The sequence below is a fragment of the Ailuropoda melanoleuca genome, chromosome 6 (genome assembly GCF_002007445.2).
Source record: "Ailuropoda melanoleuca isolate Jingjing chromosome 6, ASM200744v2, whole genome shotgun sequence".
NCBI classification, from domain to species: domain Eukaryota; kingdom Metazoa; phylum Chordata; class Mammalia; order Carnivora; family Ursidae; genus Ailuropoda; species Ailuropoda melanoleuca.
This window is the reverse complement of record NC_048223.1, coordinates 7,456,217-7,479,690: the sequence shown is the minus strand read 5'-3', so window position 1 is coordinate 7,479,690 and position 23,474 is coordinate 7,456,217. Positions and strand designations below refer to the sequence as shown.

The window sequence follows — 23,474 nt, the reverse complement described above, 5'->3', positions numbered from 1 at the left end:
TGGGAGAGGAAGAAGCAGGCTCATAGAGGAAGAGCCTGATGTGGGGCTCGATCCTGTAACGCTGGGATCACGCCCTGAGCTGAAGGCAGACGCTTAACCGCTGTGCCACCCAGGCGCCCCTGAAAGCTTTCTGACCCCTTAATCAAGACAGGATGGGATCTAGATCCTTTATAAGAAGATTCTATGAGGGGCGCCTGGGTGGCACAGCAGTTAAGCATCTGCCTTCGGCTCAGGGCGTGATCCCGGCGTTATGGGATCGAGCCCCACATCAGGCTCTTCTGCGATGAGCCTGCTTCTTCCCTCTCCCACTCCCCCTGCTTTGTTCCCTCTCTCGCTGGCTGTCTCTATCTCTGTCGAATAAATAAATAAAAAACCTTTAAAAAAAAAAAAAGAAGATTCTATGAGGTAGGAATACTATTAGCTCCATTTTACAGATGGAGAAATCGAGACTCAGAGAGGTTAAGTTACCCACTTAAAGTTGCATTGCTAATATGTGATATGAACCCAGGTACATCGATTCAAGGGCACTTACAATTTTGATTCTACCCTGTTAAATTCACACAGAGAGCAGGACATGGCCTATGGTTTTTAATGCTATAAAAGGCTTTTCTCCAGGAAAACTCAGAATAAGTACATGTGATGACATTAGCATATCTTCCTCAGTCTGATATGGATACCAACCAGAAGTCCTGTTGAACCTCTGACAGAGTTAAGACTTCAAAAAAGAGCACCCCCACCTACACAAGGAACGATGTGACTAATGTCTCAGAGCCAGCCTCCCACACATAGGCATAATATAAATAAACATGGTCCCAGCCACTGTCTGTGTTCACTTTTAATAAATGTGATAAGCACTCCTGCCTGTTCTCAGCTGACATCTACATGCATACAATAAAACTAATTCACATCACTTTTTCAGAGACTCCAGGAAAATATAATAGGAACTTTGGGCAGTGGGGTTCATGCTGGGACTTCCAAATTCCTCATTCTAAGTGGAAAACAGTGACCTTCAGATTTTATGGAACATGAATCCTTAGGACATGTTCTTTTGTCAGGAATGGGAACGAAGTTAGAACAGTGAGCCAAAAGCTTGTGACACATTTGGTTACCTTGTCCTGCTCTGAAGCTTCTGACCAACTCCTCACATTCAGAGGGACGATGGGTGACAGAGGTTGGGCATCCTATTTATTCTGAAGCTTCTACTGTCCTGAATACAGTGCTGGAGACACACTGAATAAGTGATTTTTAGGGGCGCCTGGGTGGCACAGCGGTTAAGTGTCTGCCTTCAGCTCAGGGCGTGATCCCGGCGTTGTGGGATCGAGCCCCACATCAGGCTCTTCCGCTATGAGCCTGCTTCTTCCTCTCCCACTCCCCCTGCTTGTGTTCCGTCTCTCGCTGGCTGTCTCTATCTCTGTCAAATAAATAAATAAAATCTTTTTTTTAAAAAAGTGATTTTTAAAGGGTCTCAGAATGTGTTTCATCAAAATTAACACCTTCATTCCTCACGATCACTATGACCCTGCTCCAAAATTCTTTCTCTTTGAGGATTTACTCCTGAGAAATAGGGTGAGAGCCTTGTAAGAGTAGAATTCTGGTTATTCCTTGGTCACACATTGGTCTACCAAAATTATAACCACTATCATTAACTAAATTTAGTTCCTCGTGATTTTTGACTACTACCAAAGCTTCAAATCCATTCTCAAAGTATCTATCACTTATTAAGGGCATTCAAAAATATCCATTAAAGCCTTAGAATTATTTTTAACATCCCTTCATTCAAAAGACCGTCATTTATCCACTCACTCCTTCACTCACCGTGTATGTACTGAGCATTTCCCACGTGCCAGGGCTGTGCTAAACCTAGAGGATAGAATGATGAGCAAAAAATGGACATGATTTCCTGCCCTCATGGAACTTAATCTAGTGGGGAAGATAGAACTTAATAATCACTCACAGGAATATAAAATTTCAGTTATGATAAATGCTGTGAAGATGTGGTACATGGGGCTCTCCAAGGAGGATTTGACTTAATTTGTGAGGATCCAAGCGTTAACCATAAGGGAAATACAACTTAACTTGATATCAGAGGGATATCAACAAAGTCCTTGGAGCAGTGTCTTAGGCTGGGTTCCCTGGAAACAGACTCGGAGACACATTTCCATGTAGCAGAGTTATTAGGGTGCATTCTCGGCAGATACACGCATGAGGAGGGCAGGATTGGGCAGATCCATAATGAAATGGAGCCAAGACCTCAGTCAGTCCTTCAACAAGCCCTTGAGCTGGGATGGCCCTTCAGAGTTGTCCCAATAGGGGTCAGAATTTAGGTTTTTGTATGCCCCCATGGGCCAGTCAGTGACCTTGGCTGGCTGCTAGCAGGGGGCAGCTTAGGCTAGGCAGTTGCCTGGGGTGGAGAGCAGGTCCCCGGGTGAGGTGCAGCTGTGAGCCATCAGCAGTCAGTGGTCCCAGCCAGGGTTGGCTACGTAATTTTCCAGGCTCCTCACGAATTGCAAACGGGGGACCCTCATTCAAATACCAGCAAAAAGCTCTTTCATTTCTTCCATGATTAATCTTGTTGAAAGTCTTAATGGTTTTTGCTATTCAGTGTCATACTCCCTTAGGCTTAGAGAGATAGGAGTAAGAGAAGACCCTCATAGGCATCAGGGCCCCACCCAGCGGGTAGGCCTGAAGAAGCATGTGCCTGACCCCAACCCTGAGTCCAACCCTGCACCTGAGTCCAGGCCCCCACAGGGGCAGAGAGTCACGACCGTTGCTGAGCAGCAACAGTGGAGGAGATAGCCAGGAGCCCAGGCTAGGAGGCAGAAATGTGGCGGGAGACAGGACTGTGTGTGAGCCAGGCTCCGCGCCGCAGGTACATGCGCCATTGTCTCACTGGACTTAATTGACAAGACCCAAATTCAAAAATGTGTGAGGACACGTCTGCACAGCACTGAACCTGAGCATGGGGCACTGTTCAGCAGCACTGGACGGAGACCAGCCTGATCCCAGCAGCGATGGAGGCCACACCTGTGGAGGGGACCTGGGCAGAGTACCACGGTCTCCACTGCAGGTGGCAGAGCCAGTGCAAAGTACCTGTTGCTTTTGGGGGAAATAAAGGGGAGCCAAGAAAGGAAAAGCACAAAGCAAAAGGAAAAGTGGTTAAAACAAAGCTGGAGAGGTGGCAGGGACCATACCAATCCTGGCCTTACAGGCCATGTTAAGGACTTTAGTTTTTTGCTTAAGAGCATCACAAAGTCTTTGAAAGGATTCGCCAAGGGGGCAAAATGCTTAGAATTCTGTTCTGAAAAAATTAGTCTGTCTGAAGTGAGAACAGATCAGAGGGGATTCAGGTGGATTATGGTCATTTGTAATCCAGGTGAGACATGGTAGCAGCTCAGCCCACAGAGGGGGTGGTGGGGCTAGAGCACAATGGCCGAACTGGGAAAAGATTTCAGAATGGATAGGCCTCAGTGATGGTTAAGGGAGTGAGAGAGGTGCAAGGCAAAGAGGGGTGTCAGGGATGATGTATTAGGTGTCACAGACTTGGGCCCTGAGTACGGGGAACCAGGCACACAAATGCTTGCCTTTGGAAAGCCGCAGGACAGGGAAGAGACTGACAGTAAAAGGGCAGTGAAAATACACGTGACCAAGCTGTCCACATTGGGTGCACAGGAAGGGCACCCAGCCTGACATAGGATCCCTGTGCCAGGAAGGGCTTACTGGAGGAAATGACAACCAAGTTGAGACGTACAAAGCAAAGAGAAGCTAGGCGGGTAAGGAGGAAGGAGAATGGGCTCGGCAGAGGGGTCAGCGTAGGTCTGGTCCTCAACTGAGGGCAATTCTGGCCCCCAGAGGACTTTGGCAATCTCTGCAGACATTTTGGTTGTCATGATGGGGGATATGCTACTGGCATCTAGTGGGTGGAGGCCAGGGATGCTGCCAAAAGCCTTACTGTGCACAACCCACCCCCCACCACAAAGAACAGCCCACAATGTCCATACTGTCACAGTTGAAAAATCCTGCCGAGCTAAAGGCCTGGAACGAGAGGCCTGGGGCTGAGGCACAGAACAGAGTGACTCTTCTGCTTAGAATGAGGAGTCACAGGGTAGGAAGGAGGTGACAAAGGGTACAGCTGGAGAATATAGCAGGTCAGTCCCTAGGAGGCCGGAGGAGTGTGACAAGGGCATTCGAATTCAGCGCCTAGAGTGTTGGGGAGCCATTGAAGGCTTTCAGGCAGGAAAATGACAAAAGCAGCCTTGGAAGGACATTCAGGAAGAGTGAGCCAGGATGAGAGTAAACTGAAGGGAGTGAAGCAGAGGGCCTGGGATCTGGGGGGCCCTGGCAGCACATTGTCCAGGGAATTGTAGGAACGACGAGAGAGACTACAGGGGCAGCAGGAGGGGACTAGCATGCAGGATGATATGATCAGGGACCAAAAAGTTGCATCATCGTTGTTGATATGGACACATGTTGGAAGCTCAGAGCGTCCATTCAGATCAAGTGCAGCTGATGAAATATGGTCCGCGGGGCCAACCAGAGGGAAGGAGTGTGTGTGCCAGTCCTAGTTCTGCCACTTCCTGTGGCTGCTGTGTACAGATGCTCAGGCTGACCCCTCACATGGGGCGCCTGGCCGTAGGGACACTGAGGACTGAGGGCCAACCCACGCTCTACACGCCAAGCCATGCAGAGTGCCTTCTTCTAATTGGCACAGACATGCCACTTAGTCTGACCATAGCCCTGCACTTGACCCCAGGCAAGTCATACCTCTTCAGTGAGCCTGGTTAATACCGCCTGCCTCTTAGGCTTGATGAGAAGATTAAGAAACAAGGCAGATAAATGCCTAGCAGAGGGTCAGCCCTTGGTAGGCACTCAAGGAATGATTGCTCTGATTATTCTACCAGAAGCCAAGTTCCAGACCCCTTAATTGCAATCCGTTCTGTGGCTCTGTTTCTGCCTCACCTGTTGGCACTGTAGCTTCTCGGGTGACCTTTGTATCTGTGCTTTGTTCTCTGAGAGGCACAGGGAGCCAGCAGGACCCCAGGGCTGCAGTGGGTGCCGTGGGATGGGGGCACGCAGCTCCCCTCTAGACTGAGCCAGGCAGGCACACGCAGTTGCCTTGCTTCCTCACATCTTAGGGACGCTATGGAAAACATGCCTCAGCCGGCCGCTGGAGAGATCCAGGGAACATGAAACCACCAAAGACCACACTCTAGTGAAAGAATCACAACTATTGATCTGTGCCCACATCAGGCCCTGCCTTTCAATCTGAGGGGTCTTAGAGGCTTTGGAGTTTTTCTTCTTGTGTAGCTTATCCCGCCCGAGATAAGCGGAACCCAGACCTGGTGACCATGGTCTCTAACACCTACTGAGGGCCGGCTGTGTGCCAGGCTTTGGGGAGGCACTCAGTGTGTTTTATCGCTTTAATCCTTATCATGGCCCTATGGTGTAAGAGCTCTGAGGCTCCGAGAGGTTGAGTAACTGGCTGGGGGTGACCAGCTAGTAATTGGTAGAGCTGGCATCCAAACCACAGCAGAATGCTCGCAGGCTCCACGGCTGTGGAAGGCATTATTGCAGAAACCTCTCTTGGATCCTTGCAGCGTCCTTCTGAAGTGGGTGTCCTCCCAGGGGTGTCAGAAAGGCCAGGAAGCTACCTCTGTTGAGGCTTCTGCTGCACCTCGGAAGTGGCTGGCAGAAAGCAGACAAGGAGCAAAAGCAGGCACTCTGGAGGCTTCAGCCTGGGGCTGAGCACGCAGGCGGAGCCTCGGAGCTAAATCCCCTGGGGTCTCCGGCCGCATTCCTCTGAGGTCTGCAAAGGCCACCGCTTAAAGGCGCAGAGGAGCAGCTGGGAACAAGAACAAAGCGGCCAGGCCCCCCTCGGAGGAAGGAAGGAGCGAGCCCCAGGAAACAGCTGATAGCGCTAAGCTCAGCTTGTTTTTTTCCTCTGCTCAACAGTTCTCCTGCCACGGCAAACAAAAGATGTACATTCTGATTCCCTCTTCTGTTTGGATTGTGGTGTCGAGTGGATCTGGTTCGTGATGAGCTGGGGGGAAGAGGCATCCTCAGGCAGTTTCTTGCTCCGCGGGCCAGTTTGCTGGGCCACCACCGACAAATGCAGAGGGCTTCCTTTTCTGCATCTTTCTCCCCATCTGGTCATCAAATCCAGGTTGGCTTGGACACATCAGGGGCACAATGCTGGCATTTCTTCTAATGAGTAAGCTTGCCACCTTTTCAGATTCAGTGGGAGGTGGAGGTTTACTGGTGACCGTGACCTTGACCTTGAAGGACCTGCAACATACACATGCCTGCGTTCACACACACACTTTTTCATGGATATATAAAACTATTAAGATGTGAACTGTGCCCTCTCAGTCCCACTGAAAGGCCCCTCCCTGTTCTCAGCACTGCCAAGGTCACAGTCCACTGCTGTCCAGAGTCACATTGGGAATGTTCAGAGGGCAGAATCCGCTCAGTCTGGCCCTGCCACTCGACTCCCATGGGCCCAGGGGTAAGAGTGACAACAGCTACAGGGTCAGTGGAAGCCAGCATCCAACAGCAAGAGCAATGTAAGGGGTGTCTGCATGGGTCTGGACAGGCTGGCTCTGATCCTGAGCCCACCCTGCGGTGTTCACCTTCCTCAAAGTTTCAACACCTGTAGGTGTCCGGTGGTCCTGATGGGCCTAACCAATACATATGTGGTGACTGAAGTAGATGGACTTCTTGCTGCCCCCGGGGGGGCAATATGGAAGGAGGCCTTATTATTGGCTTCCTAAACCCTGTGAGGTCTGATGCTTGATGCCCTGCAATGCTGGGTATACCTCGTTTTGCCTGACCAGGTGTTGACTATGTGGGTCTATCAAAAGGCACTATAAAGCAAAAGCAAAACAAAATGAAGGAAACAAAACAAAAAAACATATACAGAAACCTCCCCTAAGAGTTTTGTTGCTGCTGACACTTGGGTGATCCCTATGGCCCTAGCAATGGCAGTTCTGGTCATATAGACTGAAAGTGACTGTTTTGATGACACAGAGACTGATATGTGGAGGCTCTTTGTAACTGCAGGAGTTAAACTGAACTGTGAGAGGTCAGCGTGGTTGGACCCTGCCCCATGCTGTTTGGCCCGTTCTCTCCTCCCACCCCACTCTGAGGAGGCAGTTCACATGCAGAAGACAAATGGCATAAAGGGCAGGCAATTAATTTTTTCAGCTGGAGGCTGCGATGGAATTTGGGTGCTTAGAGTCTGGCGTATGCCTCTAATTCCATTCTTCTCTGTGAAATACCTCCACTCCTTAAGGAGGTGGTGCCCTTCAAAATTCCATCACTGACATTTTCTGTCTTTAGGGCCAAGAGGTAAATTTAGTCCTGAAAATTATTTGGAATGGATCTAAAGCTGCCCTGCATGCTGTCTTGTGCTCTTTCCATTACACCAAGAGGCTATAATGCTGTAAAGATGGCAGGCAGATTCTTCATTTATTTAGCTCTGGAGGGAGCAAGGTGGTCCTGGAGCATAGCTCAGGATCTGGTTCCCTCCCTCCTAGCAACCTCTGTAGTGTGGAGCAGCCCAGCCAGCCTGATTAGCAGAGATACAGGCAAAGGATGTTGGGAAACGGGGAAGGGAAACAGCTTAAGCAGGAATGGACCAAGATGAGGTGTTGGTCCTTGACAAATGGGGAGATGGAAGGAGAGGACTCTAAGGAGAGAAGAGAAATCCTGAAGGGAACTTGGAAAGGTAAGAAAAAGCCACATGACCTACTTCTATAGAGGAAGTGTAATGTAGTGGTTTAAAGTACAGACCTGTGTGTGAATCTCAGGTGGGTGACCTTGGGCAAGATTTAAACCCTCTATAGTTCAGTTTTCTAATCTGTAAAATGGGAGATAAAATAGTTTCCATCTCATAGGGTTATCATAAAGATGAAACAAGAAATTCACATAAAGCACTTGAGAAAATATTTAGCATGTAATAAGCACTTAGTAAATATTGTACATTATTATTTCCAATTTTTCCCCTAGCCTGTGTCTCACATCCTTTGTTTAGGACCAGGCATGTTCTCCACTTTCACCCTATACTTTCTACTGAGCAACTGATGTTTATCTGGTGTCCTGATTGACTTCTTAGTTGCCAAAGTCACTCGCCTCTGAAATCTGCTCCTGGGAAGGGTGCCACACACAGAGCAAGCTCACAATCAGTGTTGCTAAGTAGAATTTACCAAGCACCACCATCTGAACTGCAGTTGGTGGTGTTTGTAGTCTTTCTTCCTGCTTCTCCCACCCCAGCAGAAGAGATTGAACCAGAGAGAAGCGGGATCCAGGAACATATAATCCAACTGAGAGTTGTAGAGCGTGAAATATTACGTAAGGTGGGGAGACCCCCAGTCCCCTCCCCACCTTAGCTCCCAGAATGAGAGCAAGCAGGCTGAACCCTCTCAAGTGGGGTACTGGAGCATCTCTCTCTGGGGAAATGGAGTAGCCTAACACAAAAGGCCTGTGGATGCTCACAGGTGGGGTCCCCGCTGAAATGGCTTGGCAGGATTACCCTACAGTGAAGCTCATCAGCTGACAAGCTTCTTGGCAGCTTTTTGGTGTTACCTTCGTAAATATGAGTAGTCAAAGATCATTTGTTGTTTGAAGAAACCCTCCAAGATGAAAGACAAACATGCATAAACAAACAGAAGTAAGAAGCTTATAGAAAGTAGGAACAATGCAATAAGTAGAATGGAACATTTTTTAAAATGTATAATTAATATCTTATGAGATTTAAGAAGAGATATTGCATCCGTGAAGCAAGAACAGATGCCAGAGAATGAGGAACCTTCAGAGAAGAAAAAGGACATTTGGAAATAAAAGATTCATAAGTAAATTTGCAGAACAACATGGATAAATCTCAAAAACATTATGTTAAAAAAAGAAATCAGACACAAAAAGTATCTACCATACAATTCCATTTACATGAAATCCAAGAACAGACAAAACTAATCTATGGTGACATAAATCAGAAAGTGGTTGCCTGGAATGTAGAGAGGAGAGTGGACTAGAGACACAGGGAACTTTCTGGGTGGATGAAATATTCTATATCTTGTTTGGTCAAATGATGGAGAAATGACTTTGGGAGGACAGTGACCAAACTATATCTTGTTTGGGTGGTATTTATGTGGGTGTATTCAATTATCCAAAACTTATTGAACTGAATTTATGACCTGTGCACATTATTCTATGTTAATGATATTTTAATAAAAAACATTTCCAGAAATGAAATTTCAGTAGAAGCATTAAGCCTCTAGATCTAGCTATTAATACGGAAATACAAAGAATAGAGGAACATGTTAAATGACACCATAAGCATGCAGCCAGCAAAATCTGACCTGGGGCACTCTAGAATTTAGCCATCTTTTCCAACAAAATCTTCCAGAGGGCTGGGGAGGCAGACAGATGAGGAACTTATATATTCACAGAGATTTAAGAGACATACCAGACAGTGACACTGTGTGAACTTTATGTAGATCCAAATTTAAGCAAACTATTTAGAGGACAATTTTATAGGACAATTGGAGAAGTGTAAACATGTCCAGATATTTGATGACATTAAAGAATTATTATTTTTAAAGTGAGATAATGGTATTGAGGTGCTTTGGTTTTGTTTGTTTGCTTTTAAGTGGCCTTATCTTATAGAGATTCATAGTGAAATACAAATGATATGATGTCTAAGAGAGTCTGAGCCAGTGGGAGTGGGTAGGGGACACAGATGAAACAAGACTGACCATTTGTTGATAATTGTTGAAGCTGAGTGTAGCATATGCTGGGTTTATTATTCTAGGCTCTCTTTTGTATATGTTTGAAATTTCCCATAATAAAATACTTTTAAAAAAATAGGAGAGTTGGGGGAAAAATAGAGGAAGTCTCCTGGGGGGGGGGGGAGGAAATCCTAGAAAAAGACAAAGAGAAGGAAAATAGAAGCAAAAGATAAGAAGCAGAGGGGATAAGTTCAGGATTTTCAAAAACAAAAAGAGAGGAAAGAAAATGGAAGGGAGAAAATGATCAAAGAAGTAATATGAGAAAGTTTCCCAATTCTGACAGCCATTAGGTCCTGGATTCAGTGGCCTGCCAGTAGCCGGCATCACCAATGAAAAAAGCCCCACACCAAACTACATCACTGAGAAATTTCATCAAGTTGGTGTACAGGCCACAAAGCTCACACACCTTCTTACAGCCCCTCCCTGCCTTTTCTCTCTCTCCTGGGCAGCACCCTGTTGGCTCCACTTATAGGCCAAGTTGGTCGTCCTCCCTTTAGAATTGGAGCAAATATCATACTGTGCAATGTGAATCCTGATTTCTAGCAAGCTGCTGAAGGTCTGGATATCTGGAAATACAGACAAGTTAGCTTTTGGATACTCCTTGACTAATGGAAATAGGAGATGGGAGGGAGCTGGGTAGATGGATTTCCCCCTTCTTAACTCTCCCCTGCAGTTCCTCTTTATGACCCTTGTAGAAGATTCTGTTGTGCCTGATGGACCAGCAGGCACCTGGTAACGCCTGGCATTGCATCCCCTTTCCTCACTCCTTTTTCCCTCTGCATTTTTGTAAAAAGATTTTATTTATTTATTTATTTATTTGATAGGAAGAGAGCACGAGCAGGGGGAGCGGCAGGCAGAGGGAGAGGGAAAAGCAGACTTCCCACTGAGCAGGGAGCCCACAACGCAGGGCTGGATCCCAGGACCCTGGGATCATGACCTGAGCCAAAGGTAGATGTTTTACTGACTGACTCACCCAGGCACCCCCTTCCCTCTACATTCTATTATGGAAACTTTCAAACATACAGGAAAGTTGAAAGAATTTCACAGCAAGCACCTGTATACCCATTACCTACCTGTTTACCATGAACATTTTGAACAGCTTTATTGAGATATAATTAAAATACCTTAAAACTGACCCATTTAAAGTGTACAATTCAATGGGTTTTAGTATATTCATAGAGCAATGCAAACATTATCATGATTTTAGAATCTTTTCTTCACCCCAAAAAGAAACCCTCTACCGTTTAGCAGTCACTCCCAGGCCCCTGTCCCAACCCTAAGCAACCAGTAATCCATTTTCTGGCTCTATGGAATTGCCTATTTTGGACATTATATATAAATGGAAACACAATATGTGGCCTTTTGTGTTTGGCTTCTTTCACTTAGCATAATCTTTTCAGGGTTCATTGATGTAGCATGTATCAGTACTTCGTTCCTTTTTATGGCCAAACAGTAGTCCATTGTAAGTCATTAATATTTTATTAGATTCACTTTATCACATGTCTCTCCATCTGTCCATCCCTCTATTGATCCATTAATCTGTCTTACATCTTTTATGTATTTCTAAGTAGGCTTATTCCCCTTTCCCCCCAACCCTCAGCACCTTTGCTCTGCACACCTCTCAAATGAAGCTCATATCACATGGTCACCTTAGGTACAAAGGAAGCTGAGAGATGGAGTGCTCAGCCTTCTGACCTCTCTGGTAGAAGGATACAAGGGAAAAGGGAGACGGGAATGAATTTTTGCTATTTCGGCATACAGTGTTTCTCAACCTCATCAACATCTCTTCCTCTAGTCTGCCCTCCCACCATTGCATCCCACAGATCTTGTGTTCCAGAAATGCCAAATTCCTTAAAGCTCCCTGAACACCCCACATTACTTCTGGCTCCATCTCTTGCCTGTGCTCATTAGCTGGCTAGCCTTCTCTGGAAGACAGATTCTTCCCTCATGATTCAGCTCAGCTATCGCTCTTCAGTGAAGTATCCCCAACACACACGCCATTACACACACACACACACACACACACACACCCCCTCTGGCTTCCCTGTGCTTGTTTCATACTCTCATTATGGCATTTACCCTACTCTATTGAATTAACCTTTTGACCTGTCTCCACCAGCCTGTAAATCCTGAAGGACAATGGCCAGGTATCATAGGTCTTGGTATGCCAAGAACTCCCTGTAGGGCCTGGCTCAATAAATATTGGTTGGACAGTGAATGGAAAACATCTAGTTACCATCTTTACTGCTGTTTATTTAACAAACATTTTGTTGGGCGTGCACCACATGAGGCCCTACGTAAGTTCCAGGGCCTCAGGGGAGTGAGTTGAGTGAGACTACATCCTGGGCCTCAGGGAATCCTGACAGGACCTTTCTGTCTGGACAAATGCAAAACTGGACAAGATGCCAGGACAACAGATGTAACCTGGGACTGTACTGGGCAAACCAGAACATATGGTCACCCAAATTATATATCAGCTTCTGTGAAAACAGCAATGCCATGCTGACTCATGCCCGGCCTGTCAGACCCAGGCACTTCCAGAACAGGGCAATTACTTCTCATTAGTGCTTGGGTCATATATGCTTTTCATTGTTGCTACCCATGTAGATATTATCCATGAAATTTAATATTCCTAGGGCATTATATATATATAGTGCATATAAAAACAATTAGAAAAAAATCACCTAATAAACAACTGAAAACACTTTCCAACCTTTTTTGATGCCCTGGAATGCATGTTTGTAATCACTGTGTGAAATCCATTATATATATAAACTTGGTATTAACAATAGACTCTGTCTAGTCTGTTGTCTTTATTGATGGGCATTTGGAGGTTTCCAGCTTGTGACCATTATGAATAATGGAGCTATGAACATCTCAATGTAGATTCCTTTTTCTTTCTTCTGAGTCATTTCTTTGAGATATATACTCCAAAATGAAGTAACCTGATCGAAGGAGAGGAACAGTTGGTACATGTTATTTTCCATGACTCTGTATCTTACTGCTCTCCTAAAAGTCGTCAATGTACAGAGCACATCTGTTTCTCACAACTCTGCCAATAATTTATATGATCAGTTTTATGCACTAATAGAAGCTTGTTGTCATTTTACGGTGTTCTTTGAACTTTTTTCTTTTCTTTAAAGATTTTATTTATCTATTTGAGTGAGAGAGAGAGCATGAGCAGGGTGAGGGGCAGAGGGAGAAGCAGACTACCCGTTGAGCAGGGAGCCCAACGCAGGACTCGATCCCAGGACCCCAGTATCATGACCTGAGCTAAAGGCAGACACTTAACCAACTGAGCCACCCAGGTGCCCCAGGTGTTCTTTGAATTTTTAGTTGCTGCAGAGGTATACATTATACTTTAACCAAAATGGAAACCATAATGTGTTTGTGTGTATTCATATATATATAATTATAAGATATATTATATATATTCATTAAATATTTATTGGGGGCGCCTGGTGGCTCAGTTGGTTAAGTGTCCAGCTCTTGTTTTTGGCTCAGGTCATGATCTCAGGGTTGTGGGATCAAGTCCCATGTGGGGGTCTGCACTTGGCCTGGAGTCTGCTTGGAATTCTTTCCCTCTCCCCAGCCCTCTCCCTCTGCCCCTCCCACTGTGCACACACGTACACTCTCTCTCTCAAATAAATAAATAAATAAATAAAATCTTTTAAAAATTTTGTTGAATTAATGAATGTATTAAAATAACACTTTCGCAAAAAGACAATAACTGCATGATTCCACATACATGAGGTACCTAGGATAGTCAGATTAGTAGAGGCAGAAAGTAGAATGGTGGTTGCCAGGGCCTAGGGAGTGGGGGCAATGGGGAGTTGTTGTTTAATGGGTATAGAGTTTCAGTTTTGCAAGATGAAAAGAGTCCTGGAGATGGAAAATGATTATGGTTGCCCAATAATGTGAATGTACGTAATACCCTTGAACCGTACATTTAAAAATTACTAAGATGGTAAATTTTAAGTTATATGTATATATATGTATAAATATGTATTTTTTAACCCAATAGTCATTTGGCATGTATTGCCAGTAGAAATGTGCCTACAAAATAGAGTCATGCATGTTAGATGAAATTTCATGTGTGGAATTTTTTAGATTAAAATGACCGTGCTAATTTTTCAATGCAGGGACAGGAAGAGATGTGCAATATTAATATCATTATATAGCAAAGAGAGTAAGAATCACAGACCAGATAATATAATGAACATTCAATATTAACAATAAAGTGTTCAACCTTTAAAAAACCATGCATCTAATTTTCTATTACCTGTGGATAAAATACAGAGGCAGAACTTAGGGGAATCACAGAGACATCCACTTGAACTTTTCACCTTAATGATGAAATGAGGGGCTAGGTGACTCCCCCATTTCAAGGGCAGCATCATCTGTCCCTTTATTTTATTTATCTTTCTATATATCTATATTTATTTATTTGCCTCCATGCCCACATGGACTCAAGGCCCTGAGAAGACCTCAGCTGAGATCAAGAGTCAATTGTCTGAACCACCCAGGTACCCCTCGTCTGTCCCTTTCATAATGCACTCCAGCTAAATCCTCTTTACGTCTCATTGGCCAGAATGGAAGACATGGCCTGCCCCAAATGCACCAGAGGATGCTAGGAAAGCAGAGACTAGAACAGATTAGACACATTTCCACCCCAAAATACTTAGGATTCCCTTAACAAAGGAAAAAAAAAGGAGAATGGGTATTGGATAGGCAATCAGCATCATCTGTTACACTCACATTAGTGTTTTTGTTTTGTTTTGTTTCTTGTTTGGGGTGTTACAGGCTGGAACCAATGGTTATATGGCTCCTGAAATCCTAATGGAAAAAGTGAGTTATTCCTATCCTGTGGACTGGTTTGCAATGGGATGCAGTATTTATGAAATGGTTGCTGGACGAACGCCATTCAAAGATTACAAGGAAAAAGTCAGTAAAGAGGATTTAAAGCAAAGAACCCTGAAAGAAGAGGTCAGATTCCAACATGATAACTTCACAGAGGAAGCAAAAGATATTTGCAGACTCTTCTTGGCTAAGGAACCAGAGCAACGTTTAGGAAGCAGGTAAACTACCATATATCAGAGGTGATTAGCAATGTCAGCATTGTCCACTGAGATCTGGAAAATACTTTGGATTAGTGACTAGGCCTTGGGATCAAGTATTATTATTTTCCTATAATTTGCATATTATATGGTTAAGTATTTCTGATACTTTCAAACACTGTGAGCACTTAATGTGGAACTATCTCACAGATATATTTTAAAGTAAAAAAGTGAGGTGCAAAGCAGCATTCATTGAAAGAAAGGAGGAAAGAGAGGAAGGAAGGGAGGGCACAGAGAGTAGAGGAAAGGAGAGAAAAGAAAAGAAATCTATGATTCAAATAGTTGCATAGAATATTTTGGGCAGAGTATACAAAGAATGTGTATGACTGGTTGTCTCTAATAGAAAGAAATTGGGGGGGGTGCCTGGGTAGCTCATGTGCTAAGAGTCTGCCTTCGGCTCAGGTCATGATCCCAGGGTCCTGGGATTGAGCCCTGCATCGGGCTCCCTGCTCAGTGGAGCCTGCTTCTCCCTCTCCTACTCCCCCTGCTTGTCTCTAGCTGTGTATCTCTCTGTCAAATAAATAAAAATCTTTGAAAGAAGAAAGAAAAAAAAGAAAAGAAAAGAAAAAGAAAGAAAGAAAGAAGAAAGAAAGAAAGAAAGAAAGAAAGAAAGAAAGAAAGAAAGAAAGAAAGAAAGAAAGAAAAAGAAAAAGAAATTAGGGGGCGCCTGGGTGGCACAGTGGTTAAGCGTCTGCCTTCGGCTCAGGGCGTGATCCCAGCGTTATGGGATCGAGCCCCACATCAGGCTCCTCTGCTATGAGCCTACTTCTTTCCTCTCCCACTCCCCCTGCTTGTGTTCCCTCTCTCGCTGGCTATCTCTGTCGAATAAATAAATAAAATCTTTAAAAAAAACAACACAGATTAGTAAGAGAAAAGACAGGTTTTTATTTATGCACATATACACAGAAAAATGTGACTGGGATCAGTTAGAATTATAGACCATCTTAATAGGGGAAGGGGAGGAGGAGAAGGGTACTTACAGAAAACAAGTAATTTCTTAGAATTGCTGGGGGGAAGGGCACTTATGGGAGAACAAATGACTTTTAGGAGAGATAAATGGACCCTTAGGAGGATAGATGGGAGATTATGATAATTTTGTGACAATGTCTGTTTACGTGTGGTGCAGACTTCTGTCACTGGTGGTAAGAGTCAATGTTTCCTGTTCTAAAACTCCCAGAGAGAAGATTTATGAGTTGAGTTTTTGGGGGAGTCTCTGCTTCTAGGCAAATAAGGGGAGTTCAAAACCTGTATCTGTTGACTTGCAAATGCCTTCAGCTCAAAATAATTTTTATGCTACCTTGTTACATTCTGGACCCTTTCAACATCCTGTTGGTTCTGTTGTTCTAGAGAACCCTGACTAATATAGTGGAATACTTTGAGGTTTAAATATAACTTATGTAAAGTTAGATACAATGTATGTTAGGATTCATTCAATAAGTGATAGCAATTATTACTAATTTGTTCTAAGAGAGATATCAGATAATATTTTGACTGAACTATGAGCTTGAATGTCTTAAATTCTTAGATTGAATTTTCAAAATTTAAAAATATATACAAATATGAAAGCTACAACATGAAGTAATATGACTGAGTTTTACTATTATCCCTGAATGTAGGCAGTAAAATTACCCCCAGTCTTCCAAGTAGCTGCTAGAACAAGGCTCTAGAACAAGGCTGCCTTGATTCAAACTATTTGAGTATGGTGGTAAGCTTTTAATTTGCGACCTCATTTTTTTTTTTAAATAGCGAAACAAAATCCATTTGCAATAACTTTCAAAGCATGACAGACACCAAACTACCAAATGAGTATTTTGAAATTCAACGGAAACTCTACATTTTTGCGAAGTAAAACATGCAACTGATTTTCCTGTGTAGATTCCAACGTTGTTGCATTAGTGTGGTCAGAACAGGCCGTGCCAGGATAACAAGCAAATCCCAAAGTCTCTGCAGCTTGAAAGGAAGGGAATTTTTTCTCCCTCGCACAAAGTGCGTTCGGGTACAGCAGCACTCCCTTCGGGTACCTCCCTTCGGAGCAGAGACTCAGAGAGCCAGGCTGCATCCATCTGACAGCTGCGCTGGGGCTCCTGGCTGCCAGTCGCTGCAGCAGAGAAGAGAGCACAGACAACCCAGCGGAGCTTTGTACTGCCTCAGCCCGCAAGTGACCCACTCGCGCATCACTTACACTCACTTGTGTTTGCCCGGCGCAAGGTCGAAGGGTCTGGCTAGTGCTGTCTTCCTTGTGCCCAGCGAGGAGAGGAGAACCAGAAATGGTGAGCCCTGACCATCTCTACTGCCTGGGTTCTCAAGTGCATGGAGTCTAAGAGGGCAATACCAACAGTGGCGGGGGCCGTGAAGAAAGCAGTCTCTTCAGATGACCTCCCTGAAGGGAACAACGCCCGCTTGGTATGTTTGATTGAAAAATCTATCTGATGCCCTATAAACACATGTTGGGTGTATAAAATGAAATATTGACAAACTTCGTCAGGCAAATGCCACCTTAAAGCCCTGGATCATTGCCTGAAGCTGCTCCATCAAGCAAAACCTTTTTATAAAGCATCTATTGTTGTGACTGTTTTGAATAAAACTGTTTACAACATTAGAGAAAAGGCATATAAAAACCAGCTGTTCGGTACAAGAGAAAACCTTCCAACATTTTCATTTCAACTCTCTATACTTTTTAAAAATTCAAATGAGATAATGTTTGATTAATTTCGTGGTGTCCTTCAAAGCCAAGCAAATGCCTACACAACGTGATACACAGCAGAGAGGTCGAGTGCCCCCTCCCTCTTGCATTCAGAAACATTTGGAATAAACTTTAAAACCCTGTGCCGCCTTTAGACATCATTGAAAGGATCTCCTCCTTTGTCTTCGTAGGTCTGTGAGTTAATTTTGCATAGAAAGCGAAAGCTTTTCTGAGCTTCGCACAAGGGCTCCAGATAGGGTTTATGATGTTTTCTAATAAAATAAAAGCTGAAGACCACTTAAGCATTTTGTAGGTTTTCTTCTGATCAGTCAATGCAGCAGAACAAGCTCAGCTAACCATGTGAGTCTCTGACCTAATTGCTTCTCCAACACTTAATTTCATACCAACACGTACTGTGCTCGCAGACCAAACCCCACAGAGTGGTCATCGCATATGGTCAGGTAGTATCTTTTCCTCATTGACTGTTATAAGAAAATCCATTGTAATCTCAACGTGGGTTCAGTAACACAAGAGCTCCTGTAAATGCTCCGAAATAGAACCTACACCAATCAGCTGGAGATGTCTTCCTGCAGCTGCCGGGTTGGCTAGTGCAAAAGATGTTGCCTCCATCAGTAGCCTCTGCTATTTGTCCAAAGTGCACTGCCTAAGGATGGCCCAAAAGATCCCTGCGTGAAGCTGCCAGGGCAAGATTCAAGAGTCAAATAACATCCATGCTATTTCTAATTGCAGAACTGAGGTAGGAGTCATTAGTGCAAAAGATAAAGTGATCAGATTTGCAGTGGTCCAGACACTGAGTAAAAGGAATAGGGGTTGGAAAGCCTAGCCTTTTGTTGTTAGCATCAGCAACCACAGACATTTAGTGAGAAAGGGCATAAAGCCTGGGCCTTGCCCTCCAGGGTCATCTAGTTGGGGTGCTGAGGAACATAAAGAAAACCTTTAGTGGCCTATTGTTCCCTTATCCTTTGTGAGTAGTTGCAAAAGTTGAAGTGGCCATCCCTAATGGGCAAACCAAGGCCGTTTGGGCCTATTGTTTGAGGTGTTCCTTGAGAATTGTTCATCCTGATGTCAAGACTGGCTTGGCAAGTTTCTCAAGGTTACTGAGCCCCTGGGCACTCTTTGTGTATCCAAGTTAAAGCTGCTCAGAGTGAGTTTAAAGTGCTCTTGACCTGTGGGATAGTGTGTTCATGCATGCTGATGACCATCAAGGTGGTACAAGCTCCTTCCTCATGGCACCTGGTCCCATTCCAGCGCCTTTGTTTCTTTGAGACACAGAGTCTTGGGGTTCATTACTGATCTACATAGATGGAATTCTAGTTCTATCCTTGTTCTGCCACATTTAAATTNTTCATTCTGATGTCAAGACTGGCTTGGCAAGTTTCTCAAGGTTACTGAGCCCCTGGGCACTCTTTGTGTATCCAAGTTAAAGCTGCTCAGAGTGAGTTTAAAGTGCTCTTGACCTGTGGGATAGTGTGTTCATGCATGCTGATGACCATCAAGGTGGTACAAGCTCCTTCCTCATGGCACCTGGTCCCATTCCAGCGCCTTTGTTTCTTTGAGACACAGAGTCTTGGGGTTCATTACTGATCTACATAGATGGAATTCTAGTTCTATCCTTGTTCTGCCACATTTAAATTTTTTTTTTTAAGATTCTATGTATTTATTGGAGAAAGAGACCGAGATAGCGAGAAAGAGAGCAAGAGCAGGGAGGAGAGGGAGAAGCAGGCTCCCTGCTGAGCAGGGAACTCAACACAGAGCTCAGTCCCAGGACCCTGGGATCATGACCTGAGCCGAAGTCAGACACTTAACCAACTGAGCTACGCAGGTGGCCCTCTATCCTTGTTCTGCCACATTTAAATTTTATCTGATACCCTCCCCACCACCAAAATCTGATACCTTAAAATGGTGAATGTTGCCATGTAAATTATACTTCAATAAACCTAACTTAAGAGAAAAATCCATCTTTGAAGTTTTAAATTATCTCAGTAACCCTCCCTCAAGGCTCTGACTCTACAGGATGTAAACCACACAGACATTGGTCAGTAGGTTCTAGTAGATGGCAAGCCTGCGTTTTCCTTCCTTTCAATTGATGGAGACTTGGCGGCTTTGGGAAGAAAAGAGACACCTTGTGGTATCTCATGATGCAGTTCTCCATACCTGTTTTTCAGTTGGGTCATGATGAGATAAGTCCAAGGAGTCCTGCATCAGCCTTTCTGGATGGGGCTAGGCCTGAACCACAGAACATCCCAGGGAATGGCTGGACATCAGATGCCTACAGCTGGATTTCTCTTTTCCATACTAATATTTGATTACAATTTTCCTTTGAAAAATTCACCTATGTTTTTTGGCTTTTTCAGATGCACAGCTATTTATGAATGCAGAAGCAAGTAAAGGGGTTAAAAATACAATGAAAAGACAGACAGGCATTGTTGTGATGGTTAAATGTGATAACATAAGTGCAGAGCTTAACTTTATGTTAGCTGAGAGTAGGTTCTGAATAAATGCCGGTTATTAGTAATGTCATTATTGTGTTTTCACCTGTTAGATAGAGTCCTCTGCAGTAATTATCTGATACAGTAGAGAATCTGTAAGGGGGTATATGGGATAAATCCTCAATCCTTTTCCTAAAAGCATTTTGATAACTGGAATAAAAGTAAAAGGAGGGGCACCTGGGTGGCACAGCGGTTAAGCGTCTGCCTTCGGCTCAGGGCGTGATCCTGGCGTTATGGGATCGAGCCCCACATCAGGCTCCTCCGCTATGAGCCTGCTTCTTCCTCTCCCACTCCCCCTGCTTGTGTTCCCTCTCTCGCTGGCTGTCTCTATCTCTGTCAAATAAATAAATNAAATCTGTAAGGGGGTATATGGGAGAAATCCTCAATCCTTTTCCTAAAAGCATTTTGATAACTGGAATAAAAGTAAAAGGAAACCTATGAATGTGATGAATTTTTACCACAGTTGATTTATGACAGAAATTGACTTTTCCCTAAGGGAAGACATTTCTTTTCTTCTTCTTCATCTTCTTCTTTTTTTTTTTTTAAGATTTATTTATTTATTTTAGAGAGAGAGAGTATACAGGGGGAGGGGCAGAGAGAGAGAGAAAAAACATCAAGCAGACTCCCTGCTGAGTGCAGCGCCCAAGGTGGGGTTCAGTCTCACAACACCCATGCCAAAATCAAGAGTTGGATACTTAACCAACTGAGCCACCCAGGCACCCTCCTAAAGGTAGACATTTTTTTGTCAGACCAACATATCTATTCACATAAAAGAAAAAGGAAAAAATCATTTGAATCTGATGCCACAGTACAGCCCCCTTTTTATTTCTTTAAAACCTGGACTTAAGAGGAACCAAGAGAAATGTGCGGTAGGCTGTCCCTAGCATGGTCCCCAAAGATCCCCACTTCCTGTTATCCACACTCTTGTGTAATCCCTTCCCTTAAGGGTGGGCTGGACTTATTCATCTGCTTCTAACAATATGGCAAAAATGATGAAATATCATTTCCAAGATTTGGTAGTAAAAAGACTGTGCCTTTTATCTTGGGCTCACTCTCTCTCTTTCCCTCCCTCTCTCCCTCTCTGATAATTTGCCTTGGGGAAAGCCAGGTGTAAAGTTATAAGGTAGCTTTGTGGAGAGACTCATATGGTGAGGGATGGAGACCTGCCAATAACCATGTGAGTGAGCTTGGAACCCCTAGCCCCAGTTGAACCTTCAGATGAGACCACAGCCCTAAGGAATAGCTTTACTGAAACCTTATGAAAGACCTTGAGCCAGAGGCCCCAGTAAAGCTGTTTCTAGATTCTTGACCCACAGAAACTGAGATAATAAATGTTTGTTGTTGTAAGCCACTGAATGTCAGGGCAGTTTGTTACACAGCAATAGATAACTGATACAAGAGGTTACATAATTGGGAGCGTACATTCCCCCCCTTCCCCCTCATTCTAAGGCAAATACTGGCATAATTTCTAGCACAAGGAAGGAGGGCTTCATAACAAATAACCATAGTCTTGAGCGTTGAATGTATGCTCATTCATGCTACTAAAAATTACTAATGGATTTTTTTAAGTCTTTAAAAATATTGTGGCAGTTGGGGGAGGTAGGTGGAGCTCCTAAAAATCATGTCATATGAAGACTGAGGTGAGGGTGCTGTCTTTTAGAATGTGAGTGGGGCTGTGTGGGAATAGACATGCTTCCCTTGTTCTATGTGACCCTGAAGGGTAGAGCAAAATGCAATGACTGGAAGTTACAGGCAAGCGGGTTCTGGCCCCACTGAATTTTGCTTGTATTTCCACAAAACACTAAGAATAAAAGTCATGCCAACTGTTTGACTCTAAAAATTAGATCTACATTTGAAGGTTATCTGCAAACAATGAAAATGCTACTGTCTGCGTAAGCTGGAATTGTGGGTGATTTTTTAAAAGTTATTATTTTTCCAAATTATTCTTTACGTCGTTATATCGTCTTTGCAATTAAAATGAAATGTATTACGGGAAAAGAATGCTACACACTTTGTATTGTGAGAACATTTCCTGTTTTGGTTTGTTACTGTGTCTCAGGCTGACTATCTCCTTTCTTCACAGAGAAAAGTCTGATGATCCCAGGCAACACCCTTTCTTCAAAACCATCAATTTTGCTCGCCTGGAAGCTGGCCTAGTTGAGCCCCCATTTGTGCCAGACCCTTCAGTGGTTTATGCCAAAGACATCGCTGAAATTGAAGATTTCTCTGAGGTTCGGGGAATCGAATTTGATGATAAAGATAAGAAGTTCTTCCAAAGATTTGCAACAGGTGCTGTCCCTATAGCATGGCAGGAAGAGATCATAGAAACGGGACTGTTTGAAGAATTGAATGACCCCAACAGGCCTGCAGGTTGGGATGGTAATTCATCCAAGTCTGGTGTGTGTTTGTTATTATAAGTTGTTCTCTCCACCAGATGGGCAGCAGGGATCTCAGCTGACATAATCTTCGAATGTTCCTAACACATGAAAATCTGTTGAATGAGGACTGATCAATCAGGAGGGGCATTTCAGCCATAGAACAGTTCAAAGGACAGGTGAGCTCACCACTAGGACACATTTTTCTCCCCTCCCCTCACCCTCCCTTTCCCCTCCTTCTCGTCTCCCTTTCCCCTCCTCTCTCCCTTTCTCTCCTCTCTCCTTCCCTTCCTCCTCTCCTCTCCTTTCTTCTCCTCTCCTTTCCTTCTTTATCTCTCTCCCTCTTTCCCCCCACCTCTTTCTTCTTTCTCTCCTTTTTCATAAAGTTGAGTAAAAAGTCTCAGTTTTCACTGAGGCCTGGGAAAAGGAACACTCAGGTTTATTTTGATAAACTAAAACCATGAGCCCTCCACCATCATGTCCCTGAAAATTACACAAAGTCCTAGGAATAGAGAATGGAACGTTGTGGTATACTCAGAAAATGAGCATTTGCAATTCTTGGTAAATAATCATTTTAGTTTTGCTTTGTTTATATCCTTTCTTCCTTTCATCTTTCAGTATTTCTTCTGCTTCTGTACTTATAAAAAGGACTTGGGAGCTGGAAATAAATGTTCCTGATATTCTCCCCCTAAAAAGGAGTGGATTGTAATTTTTGGCAATATTTTAAATTACAGAATAATTTTTAATTTACCAAGAGTCTCTTTTTCATATTTTTGAAATATTTTACCATTATAATGTTGAAGCATTTTAAATGGAAATATTCATGAGATCTGGGAATTAAGGTATTCTGTAAGTTGAGTCCTTTAGGTAACATGCTACAGATTGCTTACATATGCCTTGGTTCCCAAACTTTGCCGAACTTTAGAATCACCTAGGGATCTTTTAAAAATACCAATGCCTGACTCCTACCCCCAGATTTTAATTGATCGGGGATGCAGCCTGGGCAT

The 23,474-nt window shown here is 43.9% G+C and overlaps 1 protein-coding gene across 3 annotated transcripts in view; it reads left to right on the top strand.

Moving 5' to 3' along the window:
* GRK7 (G protein-coupled receptor kinase 7) overlaps positions 1-23,147 on the top strand; it is a 50,279-nt gene extending 27,132 nt beyond the window's left edge. For 2 of the 3 annotated variants that reach the window (XM_034661889.1, XM_002916859.4), the window contains 2 exons: positions 14,586-14,860; positions 22,176-23,147. In XM_034661889.1, the coding sequence (XP_034517780.1) occupies positions 14,586-14,860; positions 22,176-22,509 (609 nt within the window). In that variant the 3' untranslated portion in view covers positions 22,510-23,147. Of the gene's footprint in view, positions 1-14,585; positions 14,861-16,645; positions 17,303-22,175 lie in introns of all 3 variants that reach the window. The other variant, XR_004625989.1, reaches the window with a different exon arrangement.
* The last annotated feature ends 327 nt before the right edge of the window (positions 23,148-23,474 follow it).